This window comes from Onychomys torridus, chromosome 23 (assembly GCF_903995425.1).
Source record: "Onychomys torridus chromosome 23, mOncTor1.1, whole genome shotgun sequence".
NCBI lineage: Eukaryota > Metazoa > Chordata > Mammalia > Rodentia > Cricetidae > Onychomys > Onychomys torridus.
In genome coordinates, this window is record NC_050465.1 from 35,726,732 (window position 1) to 35,739,790 (window position 13,059).

General features: G+C 41.9%; 1 protein-coding gene across 4 annotated transcripts in view; it reads right to left on the reverse strand.

Moving 5' to 3' along the window:
* The window catches only part of Tmeff2 (transmembrane protein with EGF like and two follistatin like domains 2), a 358,120-nt gene extending 346,207 nt beyond the window's left edge, over window positions 1-11,913 (reverse strand). For 2 of the 4 annotated variants that reach the window (XM_036172755.1, XM_036172754.1), the window contains exons 1-3: window positions 10,130-11,912; window positions 7,668-7,777; window positions 185-314 (exon numbers count right to left, since the gene is read on the reverse strand). In XM_036172755.1, coding sequence (XP_036028648.1) covers window positions 185-314; window positions 7,668-7,777; window positions 10,130-10,301 — 412 coding nt within the window. In that variant the 5' untranslated portion in view covers window positions 10,302-11,912. Of the gene's footprint in view, window positions 1-184; window positions 315-7,667; window positions 7,778-10,129 lie in introns of all 4 variants that reach the window. The other 2 variants (XM_036172753.1, XM_036172752.1) reach the window with 2 other exon arrangements.
* Window positions 11,914-13,059: the final 1,146 nt, after the last annotated feature.

Genomic DNA, 13,059 nt, shown 5'->3' on the forward strand with positions numbered 1-13,059 from the left:
TCTCTTCTTTTTTTACCGATGTATTTAACTTTTTTTAAAGTAAGGCTTTCTTTTTTTCTTTTTTAACAAAAGAATAAATGGAATCCCTAGTCAACATATAGTAAAGTTAGTTTTCAGAGCTAAGAGGAAACAAGAAGCCATTGGACTCACAACCCATTTGGGTTTCAGGGACACTTGTACTTACCTGTGGCACAGGATCCTTCTGAGACCACAAGGATCTCACTCTGCTGCTTACAGGCAGCCTGCCTCAGGTAGCACTCATTCTGGTAGCTCTCTCCATTGGAGCCACACACAGGCACATAGTCACTGTTGCACTGAGAAACAAAGATAAAAAAAAAAAAACTCAATGGTTGTTATTGGATTCTACATCCCCCCCCCCCCAGATATCCTAAACACAAATAACCATTTCCAAAACAAACCGCATCTCTTGGTTTTCAGCGATCCCCCTTGCATCCTACAAGCCTTTGCTTTGTAAGAGCATCACTGAAAGATGCACAAAGGCCATGTCAAGTCAGCCAATTTGTCATTTGATTTGGACAGAGGCACCACAAAGTATCCAAATTGATTAGGTGATTCCAAGAAAGTGAGTGAGCCATTAGCACACAAAAGATGTAACAACGAGCAGAACTCTATTATTTAATTTTTTTTCTTGATAGGTATCCTTGCTGACTTCTTAGAGTGAAAATAAACAACTTGGCCATGTCAGGCTATTAAAATCAAAGCTGACAGCTATCTGTACTGGTGCCAAACTATTTAGCTGAAATTTCAAAACTAAAATAGCAAAACAAAATATCCAGTTACTTTTTGGATATTATTTTTCTATTAAATTTTCATCTTGATACATTAAGAACTATTCAGATAAGATATTGATTTGCTAATTACTTTTTATCATTAAAACTTTGGATATTGGTAAAGATAGTACAGAAGACTATGAAATATAGACGGGAAACTTTCTCAAGTAGTGAACTTTATATCAAATTTATTGAATATTCCAAATGATCACTATTCATGTATGTTTCAGAAAGAAAAATGTTCATTTTTAAAATAACCTCATTACCAAAACCTACATATTTCTACAATGGAAATTAGGCAACCTACTGGGTACAGCCATCATATTATAATCACACTCCAAGACATTAGAGATACTTGGCTGTGTCCTATACCTGCTAATTACACTAGGATGTGATTATCTGCTGATTACTACTACTGATGCACTTCATTGTTTAATTATAACAAATGAAATGATCAAAATGATTATTTGTCAAGGCTTGCCTATGCCAGAAACACAGTAAGGAAAACCACACATGCAGATACATGTGAAAATGCTTCTATGTTTTCTGCTTTTAATTAAAATGTTTGAACTTTTGATGTACTATAAACTTACAGTACCCACAAAATAAATCAACAACCTACCCAGGTATCAAGGAAATTTTAATATACATATTTATATGTTTAAAAATCTACCACATGTAAATTTTAACTCAAGGATTTATGCCAAAGAAAATGAATAAAACAGGTATAAGGTAAGAATTAAATTGACAAAAACTTGAGGTGTATTTTATTCCATAATTTCTTACAGCATCTGTATCCTCTTATTTGCAATAATCTATTTAACCTTTTCTCATGTTTACATAATAAAAGCATAGTCATCCTGATGAATTTATTTATTTATGCTCTTATTTTGTGTATGTGTACATTTGTGTATGTGCCTGTGGATTCATGTATATATGTGTGCCTGTGTGTGGAGGCAAGAGATTAACATCAAATATCTTCCTCAATCATTTCTTCACTTTGTTTTTTTGCGTCATAGTCTCCCACTGAATTTGAACCTTTCAGATTTAACTAAGCCACCTGTCTAGAAAGCTCCAGGGGTTTTCTTGTGCCTGCTTACCCATGCTGTGACCATTGATGTGTACTATCACACCCAGATTTTCACATAGGAAATGAGGACTCAGGCCCTCATTCTTGCATAGTAAGCATTTTATTTTCTGAGCATTTCACAGTCTCCCACCCAGACGATTTACCCGTGATATAAATCAGTGCTTTCTGAATAAAAGGTACATGTCATGCCTTTGATATATCACTGAATAACTTAAATATTAAATTTTGCTAATTGACATTTTATTCCAAAGAGCAAATCCAAATTTTGTGGCATTTATATTGTGATGGTCACAGTTGCTAATAGCATGATTTACTATATATTTTAGAAATACTCTTTATCTTTACTTTTACAATTAATAATTAGGTATTCTGGATACCTTACATTCATTGAATAATTCCATTCCACAGTCATACTGTTTGTTCATAAGTTGAGAATGTGTATATAGCTACACATGAAATTGACTTGATTTTGATATTTGATAATCTATCACTACTGATTAACTCAATATGCAGTTCTTTCCTGACAGGTGAAACCTGCGGACTGGACATCTTCATAGGCTTTCTGTACATATAAAATTATATTTGATTTCTGACTATCTTCATTGCTATTCATGGCAAATGACAGTGAGACTTGAATTTTCCAATGAGAAGGATGAAACAGTGAAAGAAAAGATAAGGCTGGTGCTAATTTCATATTCATGGCCAGAAGACAAATGGATGGTCAAGTCCTGGGTATATGTGCAGTGTTCAGGACCTGGGACAGCAGAATGAATGTAGGGGGACTTTGGAGTTCCCTGAAGCTCCAGTGCCGTCTGAGGGCTAGGAGGAGAGAAGGAGGAGGAGATGGTAACAACATGGACAATAGACTGTCTTACCTTTTCCTTAAAGACATGAGGGTTAAAATGGATATGGATGGCTGGTTTATTAACTTCTTATGCTTGGGTCTGGCATTCTTGCCCCTGGTCATCTACTAACTAAGTTTAGCAATATTCTATGTGCAGATTATTTTTGTTCACATTTTCTTCTGTCTAACTCTGACTTTTTCCCTCTTCTATCATCTCATGTACTTCAGAAGGTCAGTCAAATAGTGGGCCATTGGACTGAGTGGGGGGTGGGAAGAGTTTATTATCTTTGTCAAGTGCTATGACACGATGCTGATATGCATCTTAAAATAGAGAATAAACTGATAAAGTGTTCATATGTCACTTCTGTGGGATGCAGTGAGCCAAATGTGAACAGTGCTTAAAACAGAGCTGCCAAGTTCCATGCAGCAGCCAAAAGGGGGATTGTATAGAGCTGAGAAGAGCTTAACTGCAGCTTATCCCCACGACGCTTTTGGCCCTTGGTACCATGACTTGCACTCATGAAAAAGAAAAACACAAAAGGAAACAGTTATTCTCAGTCACCAAAGCTCAAGGGTGGATGTCTAGTCCTGGGTTTTCTTCTCTTTCTCACCATCTTCATGTAGGCATTGGTTATGTTACTCCATGGTTAAACGTTTGTACATCTATAGCTTAGTTTCTTCATCTGAAGTGGTGAGTAGGGACATGCGGAGAACTAACAAATTCATACTTTAGGAACATAGGCTCCCTTGTTAATATCACCTATGAAATGGAAATTATTTGGCATGCATGACACATATTTTTGCTAGCAGAATCACCAACTACCATTCACTGTGGAGTACTGTTTTTAGAATTAGATAACAAAGGAATACATTCCAACCCTCTATATGGGAACAGCTGCACTGAAATATGCCAGATTCTTGAAAATGGTTGTTGGGGTAGTCATGGCATTGTTTAAAGTCTGAAAATAGGGGAAAATTGGATGGGATGTTTAGTAAATTACTAAAGACTACATGGTTATTCGGTTAAGAAAAAAGAAAAGTCAAACCCAGATTACAGTTAAGACTATAAATGTATGTGTTATACAAAATTCTATGAGGAACAAGTGATTCTATTTTTCCTATGTCTTTAAAATCTTAGTTTACTTTCCAAATATTTGTTTTCAATAAAATGACTTTGTCTCCAAGTTTTCACATTGCTAAGATAGCCATACACTACATTAATGGATTCAATAACTTGACTCTCCAAGATAGATGGAATTCATCTTTGCTACCAGGGAATAAAAAGATGATAAAATTTTTCATGTGATTTAATGCTTGTTTGGTTAATACATATTTTAAAGCTGAGATTTCAGCATCTAGAAGCTATATGTGACTTAAGTTTTATCTATCGCCAGCACCTTCCACAGAGTCTGGCATGGAGAAGGTTCTCAACAGATGTTAAGTGAGTTCTGTTATATTCCCAGTTGTCAAAGGCTGAGGAAGAATAGCTTAAGATAATATAATACTCTTTTGGAAGAGAAAATGTTAAAAAATCTGTATGTGTTGTCATTTGGCTATTCCACAAGTAACTTTGATTTCTCTAGGACTACGTCTCCCTGAGTGTATAATGTTTGTGGCTTTTAAATGGCAGGCCTTGACTGTGGTGAATGTGACTGTCACTCTCCATGCCAGGTCACTGAAGAACATGAGTTTTACTAGGCTCCTCCCCTATCTCTGGATGCTTGCCCTTGAAATTCAGCCACCATGCTATATCAAAGCCCAAAGTAGCCCATGCAAAGAGACAGAGGTAGAGAAGAGCCAATCTCTCCAGGCGGTGGTCAGGGATGAATTAGAGCCCTGAACTGAGCATGCCTTGAGTTACTGTCACTTAGCCAATGATATTTTTAGATATAAAGCACGGTTTATTAAGTGCAGATATTTAATACCCAAATTGGAAAATTATTGGGAAAGCATAAAGCTACCTCATAATTTAAACTTATAAAATTATCATTGATCACTCTGTGACTAGAACTAAGAACAATTGTGTCTCCCTCTCCGCCTCCCCTCCTAACTCTCATCTTCCTTTTGACCTTACTTTCCTTCATCCATCCACTTGTCTTTTTAGTGCCTCTCAGCCTTTTCTCCACAACTGACTTACCAGATTGACTAGTGTATCTCTTGGTATTATGCTAGGAATGTAAGATGTATAAGATTGCATGCCATTTTAAAATTTTATTTCATCATCTAAGAATTATTTAAGGAGGTTTAATACCCCTTATCTGAAATGTTTAGGAGGATAGCATTTGAGATCTTGGCATTTGTAGGATGTTAGAGCAGGCTCTGCTCTTTGAATATCCATATAAAAAACTCCAAATCTAAAATGCTCAAAAAAAAAATCAAAACATTTTAAATATCATGATAGATTTCAGAGTATTTCAGAATTTGGATTTCTGGGTTATGGATATTCAACTTATATTGCTTTGGTTCTTTATTATCATCTGTAACAAACTGGCACTGTTGTATTATTGGAACTTTCATTTGAAGGTATAATAATATTGAAAAGCTAGAACTGGGGTACTTTATAAATATATCAGTTGGTTTATGTTGTTTCATATAGTCTAGGATAATAACTTAGTGGTAAATTATTTGTATTAATGGAAATAATTTTCTCATCTTATAAACAATGTAAAGGATCTTGGGATGTATGTCAGTGGTAGAGTACTTGGTTATGATCTTGGGTTAAATCACCAGCACTGTAGAAGGAAGAAGGAAGAAGGAAGAAAGGAATAAAGGGATGATTGAGGGAAAAAAAAAGAGTGGGCCAGCTAACCAAAATTATCTAATTGAGTTGTAAGAATTGAGTGAGTTTTGAAGAATAGAAATGAATGTACCCTGAAGTATCTGAGGGAAATTAGGATCATATATGTTCATTTTAGTGCTTGGGTAATAATAAATACTGGGAGACATTACAAATTATGCCCAACGTGCACATTTCTGTTTGAAATTTATCTCACATCTGAAAAGACTAATGGCACATGGTATTTATATCTGAAAATGTGCAAGAAACAGAAGTTTAGGATACTACATAGAAGAGATTTTCAGATCTCTTCCATTTTCCAGATAAAAGTGGGAAGACAAAAGGAAAACAAACAAACCCACAAAAGATTAACAACAAAACCCTAAAGACTGGGAGGAAACCAAGGAACTCCCACCTTAGCACAGTTTATCATTTTAATGTAACTTGTACCATTTCATTTGACCATCACTGCGACTTAGACATTCAGTACCTCTGATACATATGTAAAGTATAAATTTACTACTAGAGAGTTGTCTTCTTCCTACTGAAAGACTATTATAAAACACATTAATATCAATATAATCCAGTAGGAAATTGGGAAATATAAACTTACAGTGTATATTTTCATTTGTTTTTCTCAACCTACTCCACAACTACTTAAGTTAATACATATTGGCTGACAAATGCATAAAAAGCACACATATCTTGGCTGACAAAGATTCCCAGTGACAGCTAAAAATCAAACCGCTCCTCTAATAAGAAAATGATACATTTCCGTTTCCTGCATTCCCCTCATCAGAATTCTACCATTTCCTTCTAGGCAAAGCATCATAAACACAAGCTCCCTTTGAGGGAAGTTCTTCCTGGACCACTGGATGCTATTTAAGAACTTACTTGCTATATCCATCCTAGGTTACAAAAGTAGGAGAAGTTCATGGGAATCACACAGTTTTTAAAAATCTGTAAAATTCCACGGGCCTTTAGTGATTTCTCCAACTTGATTTTCCCCACCTGTTAAACTCTAAAAATTGTAAGTTGGGAGTTCTCATGCTCCATCACCCTCATGCAGCTCATTGGAAGAATGTAGTTCATCGCTCACTGTGGTAGAGACTTTGAAAGTTGATGCCACATGCATGTGATCTGCACAGACATTTCTAATCGCAGTATCTTCAGACATGTTAAACTACCAGTTGGCTCACTTTGCTTCTCAAAAATGTGAAAATAGTGCCTGAGGAGATTTTTATCTTGCCTAAAAGTAATTCAAGTTGTATTTAAATATGAATTCCCTTATCTGCCTCACCAAGATGTTGAATTAAATCCCCAATATTTAATATTAAATCAATTCTTAATATTGCATATTAAGTCAGATATTTAAATATATGATTACATGAATATTTGGAGAAGAAATAAAGTCAAACAATTTACATGATGGGATAATATGATAATTACTGTAATAACAACAATGGTAGCATCATTTTAATTAATTTAAAAACTAGTTTTGATGATACCTCCTTTTTAAAAATATGTTTCTCTCTACAACCATTGAAAACTTCCCTGACACATGACAACATGCATCTTCCTTCTGTGTAGGATCAACTTGAGGCTCTAAGTGCCTCCTAGGATTCCTAGGAGACTCTAGTCATTTAATGTGCTATTGTGAAAAACTCTGACATCTATCAACAAGGTTCACGATTTCCAAGTTGGCACAGTAGTTTTGGAGTAACCTTAAAAGAAGTTAAGTTAAAATTGTATCATATTGACAGGATAAAGAAACCAAAGCCGCCCAAAACAAAGAACAATAGAATTAAAAAGAAAAAAAAGACGACAATTCTGGTGAAGAACAGAAGTCCAAAGCCACACCTTCTACCCATTGACCACTTTGACAGTTATCCACAGTCAACTGACCTCCAAAACGCATGCATTGCACATCTGAAAAGTGGAACCTGGAGCTCCTGGCTTCAGTGGCGTTTTTAACTGTGGCATGCACCAGTCTCTAAAAGGCATGTCTTCTTGACATCAGCTTGCTTTCTTGGCAGTACTTCTATTTGATGCCAGCCTCCCTTGGAATCTGTATGGTTATACATTGGCAAGTGATGGGTCGTGAAAGGAACTCTCTACCTTTCAGTCTCTCCAATGAATTGAAGTTGCAAATATCAGATCTCTTACCTTGAACTGACAGACGCAAGTCACCGTGTCTCCAATCCTTAAACATTCCCCGTCGAATTTGCAGGTGTTGGTGTCACACAGGAAGAGATCATTTTCTCTGTCATCATAACCTCAAGTTTAAAGAGAATGCTCCAGTCATTTTAAATGTTATGGATTTTAAAGAGAAATCTATTTTGTGGTATTCACAGAATTTTCCCTACAATTTAATTTCAACAGCCACAGATGTTCCATAAGGTTGCTTCCTACTAATAATCTCAAAATCTAGTGAAGTGATCAGTAATATTTTATATTTCTACAGCAGTTTCCTAGTAAGTTCCTTTTCAATATCATCTTTTGAGTATGCTTTCTTAATTTTAGCTTAGATTAATACTGACTGAATGGAAGTTTGATACTTGCTTCTCAGCTTTCTCATCCTCCACCTCACTAAATAGACTATATCAGTGATCCAAACTCAACATTTTTGGAAAAGATCTAGTGATGGTGTGTGGATGCTATGTTAGTATTTCTTTATCTTTCATTGTTCTTTGCTGTAAGCTCTGAAATGACTCTTATTTGCAATTTTTTCCAGACAAAGAGGAAGCAAAAACCTCAATAATAAAGATAAACAGGCTTGGCGTTTTCTATGAAGGTCTCTCTGGCTCAAAGGAAGATTGATCACCTCCAAGTTAACAGAGGTGGAAAGGGGCTGCCAAGTTCTCAGCAACCCCCCTAGAAATGCAGTTCATTCTTTTTAGTTAGTGCACACACCTTTGAGATACATGGCTCAGAATGCGTTTCTTCATTGCCAATGTCACATTTAAGTTAGCTATTTCCTATAGGATGCAGCAAACTAATCATGTTGAACATGAGATATAATCAAATGTAAGGATGTTTTGTTCCCAAGTGGAACTTATTCTTAAAAAAAAAAAAAAAAAAAACACACACACACAGGAATGCAGGAACAAGACTAAGTTAGAGACATGTTGAGTTTTATAAAATGCCACATTTAGGAATTACTCAAAGCAGAATAAAGTCAGTCTACTGACCCAAATATAAGAGGACTGTAAATTTCACCTTGTCTTAACAAATGCTAAACTGGAGTGGCACATATTAACTGCCTCTTGGGGTTTATATCAGTCATTCCACAGAACTGTACATGCCTCCACCTATAAGTTCCAGTTATTAATCACACCCTCTCAACAGTTACAGACACTTCCTTTCCCTTACACTTCTACAAAGGCCACCTCACTCAGAGACAGACTTCATTGCACCAGGATTTTATTTACAGAAAAATGAAATGCTATAAACACACTTGATAAAATGAGACCAGACCAGACCGTGAGGACAATGCCCAGGCATGTTTATAAAGTTTAAAATGCCAAAGCAATCACACCACAATTCTTCAGGTAGACTGGAGGCTCTCATACTGAAATGTAAAACCAGCCAGGGAGAGTGCAATAACTTCAGTCTTTGGGCCCTTTTCAATTAGTGGCTTCAGTAGTGCAGCCTGCCAGGCGTTAGCATTTTGACAGGGACTGAATGAGGAAGAGGACTGACTGCCTGCCACTCCAGGAAACCCAGGGAAGGGGTGAGAACCCACTGGGGTCGGGTCACTACGTTTTCGGAAGTGAGTCTCCCAGGCTTGGGGCATGCCCATTCTGGCTTTGGGGGAATCTGTGATGACTTCTTTCTCAACTTCTATGCTCCTCATAGGAGCTGGGGAAGCCTGCATGGGCATCCTTTGGCTACAAAATCAACCTCTTTCACAATCCATGGCGTTTGCAGCCAAAGAAAGAGAGAAAGGAGGGGGGGGGAGAGGAGAGAGGGAGGGAGAGAGCGAGAGGGCGCGCAAGAGAGAGCTAGAGAGCTATAGACAGAGGGAACAAGCTAGAGGAGGAAAGAGAAAGAGGGAGAGAAGGGGAGGAAGGGAGAGAAATCAGAGGGGGAGGGAGGAAGGAGTGTCTGTCAGTCCCTGGAAACTTGCCTCCTTTAGAAATATCTGTGACCCAGTGCTGGCTAGGAAACCCCTGCATTCAGAAGCATTTTCGGCAGGAATTAATGGTTCCCTCTGCAGTCATCATTTGATTTATTGCTTTCTCGATTGTTCTTTCTCATAAAGTTATTTCCTTGCACACTTTTTTTTTTCAAACGACGGGAGACAGTCCGTGTTAGGTGTTCCCTTAGATTCAAGAACCCAGAAAACTACCCCCTAGTATTTCTCTAAATTTCTCTCAGCTCCAATTTGAGGGCAGACATCCAAGGTTCCCTCACACCTGCACTTTGTTCCTATCCCAGCAGATCCAGCCCTCTCTGGCTAAAGCAGTTCCCAGTGTTTCTCAGGATGGAGATGGGAAGTCCTAGGTTTCAGGCAGTGGAAGGCGTGGGGCTTGGGCAGACGCACCAGGGTGGGCAGGCAGGTCTGTACAGGTTCTGCGCTTCTGAGGGGCAAAGGGGTGGAGAGCTGAGGGAGGGTCTGGACTTACCGGAGCAGTTCCAGCCGGTGGGCGTTTGGCAGTCACTTAAGGAGGTAGGGAAAGCAGCGAGTTTCACCGGGCGGGCTATGATCAGCAGCGTCACGGGCAGCAGCAGCAGCCAGCAGAAGCCCTCACAAAGTGTCCAGCTGCCGCACTGCCGCGGGGACTCCCACAGCACCATGACTACTTCGCGCAACTCTGCAGCAACCGACGGCTTCTGAAGAACACGGGATCGCGGGGGCCACGCAGCGGGCTACTGAGCATCCCGGGGACCACGGCAGCAGAGGAGGCGGCGGCGGCGGCAGGGACAGCCGGCAGGGAGGCTGCGGCCAATGGAGCGCATGATCTCAGGAGTTTTCAGCAACATCCAGTGACCCGGCTCAGCCCGGGGAGCGAAAGGATAGTCCGCTGAGAAGCTTCGCCCCAGATGCGGGGAGCTGCTGCCATAAGGAACCGGGTCGGGGCAAAGGAGGAGCAGGAGACAGAAACCAGGGGGCAGAGAGGAGGCGGCCAGCGGGTAGAGGAGAGGCGCGCGACTAGGCTGGGTGGAGGGACAGTCACAGCGCCCCGCAGCCCAGCCGCCGCCTCTCGCGCTCTGCCGCCCGCATCCCTCTGGCGTTTGGGAAGCAGCAGGTCCTTAGCCCGCCCGGGGTCACGTGGGAAGCGGCAGTCGGACTCTGATTGGCGGAGCGGGATGCAGGTCCCGGGAGGGAGGGGTCGGCGAGGAGGTGCAAGGAGGAGGCGGCCGCCGATGCCACAGATGGGCTAGCTCTCCAGGCTCTTGCCCTAGTCGGGCTAGGCGGGGATGGCTCCTGGGAGAAGCTCAGGCTTCAGGGGCGGCTGGCTACTCCCACACTCTTTCGTCCCACTTGCCTCGCTGCTCTGCTCCAGGACGCCCCCTACCGTGCGTGGGGTCCGGGCTTGCACCTCTCTTCCGTGCGTGACCGGGGGCTGCCAGCACCCGCCGCGGCTGGGTGGCCTTGTCTTCCAGTTGGAGATGGTGGGGGCGGAGGAGGTGGAGAATCCGCAGCCACAGGGCAGCGAGGGGGAAGCGGGCAGGGAGCAGAGGGCATCCCGCTGGCTGGCGCCGCTGGGCCGGGAAAGGGATCCAGGCTGGGCATGTCGTGGTAGCGTAAGAAACAGAAGGATGCTTCCCTAGGCGGTGGCCGAGAAAAGCGGGTGAGAGGTGGCTGGGTGAGAGCGAGAAAGCTCTGGATGGCTTGAAGCAGTGGCGGCGGCTCCCCGAGGAGCTGCAAACCCGAGGGTGCTCTCCAGGCGGGCGCAGCCAGTCGGTCTCCCTGGCTCTCCCCGGTCTCCTCGTCCAGCCTTTCTTTCCCCTTCCAGGCTCTCCGCAGCTCAGACCAGCTAGGGCAGCCGAGGAGGTTTGATTCGCTCTCCCCAGCGCGCTCTGGTACAGCCTGGAACCTATTTGTGTGGCTGTCTAAAAGGCGCAGCCGAATGTGTTTGGAAGGTCAATTTTGGTTGGGACAGGCGGCTGGAGGGGCAGCAAGAGGCTTCCCGGCATCTATGCTGAGAATGGATTATAGGGCGAATCCACAGCGAAGCGGCGGCGTCCTGGAGGAGAGGATTCCCTTAGGCTGCGCGGGCTGTAGCCCTGGGGTCTTTACTCTGTGGGATCACCAGTGTGACCTGGGAGAGGCAAGGGCGTCTAACCTGGCTGGAGTCACTGGCTCCGCTTGGTTCTCTTTTGCTCCAGTACTTGGGAAACAGCAGAGCGGTACCGCCTTGCTTCTGCTGCACTCCACACAGTTAGAACCACTCTTTAGCTTAATGGCATGCTAGCTTTTAGGGCCCAGAGCTATCTGGGACGTGGATGGATAGGAGTGTCTTTCTCCCGCGACTCTGGTCACTACTGCAGTCACAGGGTTCTTGATTCCTTGCAGCAAAGAGTTTTCTTTCTTTCTTTCCTTTTCCCTTTTCTTTTTTCCCCTTTTTTCCGTGTGTGTGTGTGTGTGTGTGTGTGTGTGTGTGTGTGTGTGTGTTCAGGATTTCTTTTTCATCCGCACCATACATATATAACTCCCTTTCTATTTCTCTCTCTCCTCTTCCTTCTCCGTTTTCAGTCTCTCTTCTTCTCCCTGTCTTTCAAGAGCCCTCATATCCTTTCCCCTTTTCTTTAAATTTCCTTGTATCCTCCTACCATACTCTTCTGAATCTTGACTGAGAGCATTGTTTGATGGCATCTAACAAGCAATTAGCGTACTTTACCTAAATCACTTAAAAGGGGCACCAACAGACTTTGACAAGGGGATGTCTTTCCTCTGCAGACACTGCCAGAAAACAAACTATGCCAGAGCAATCCTTTTAAGTACTGCATCCTCTAGCCTCTTCCCACCCTGATGCCTTTTAACTTTGCCTTTGACAGCCTGATCCCACAGCACCTCTGAGCCTCTAAGCCACCTCTCTTTCTTCCTCAATGTGAAACCCTTCCCTTTATCTCACATCTTGCCTCCCTCCCAAGCTATCTTTCCCCTCCCCCGCCCACCTCTAAAGATTTCTGAATCTTGGTGTCTCTTGCCCCTGGCAAATAAGCGGCCCCGGATCTCAGCGTTCCAGTCAATGACATCTCTCACCAGCGAAGACTCCATTAACACAGATCAATTTGACCAGACGTTGGAGGCATCAGAAAAATCGGCTTTTAGATGGAGCAAGTGAATTGTTGAAGGTAAAGGAATGCCCAGAAGATGGAGCTGCCAGAGATATCGCAAAAACAAAGAAACAGAGCTGCCTTTCAGCAGAGACTGCAAGGGACATTCAAGCGTAATGCAGACTCAGCCGCACCAACCCCACAGTACCGAGTGAGAACCTGGGATTTTCCAGGCTCGATCAGAGATCAGCAACTAATCAGGCGTGTTAAAACAAGCTCCACTTGAACTTAAGACAAAGTCCTTCAGACAACGTGTTTTTGCAGTAATTAT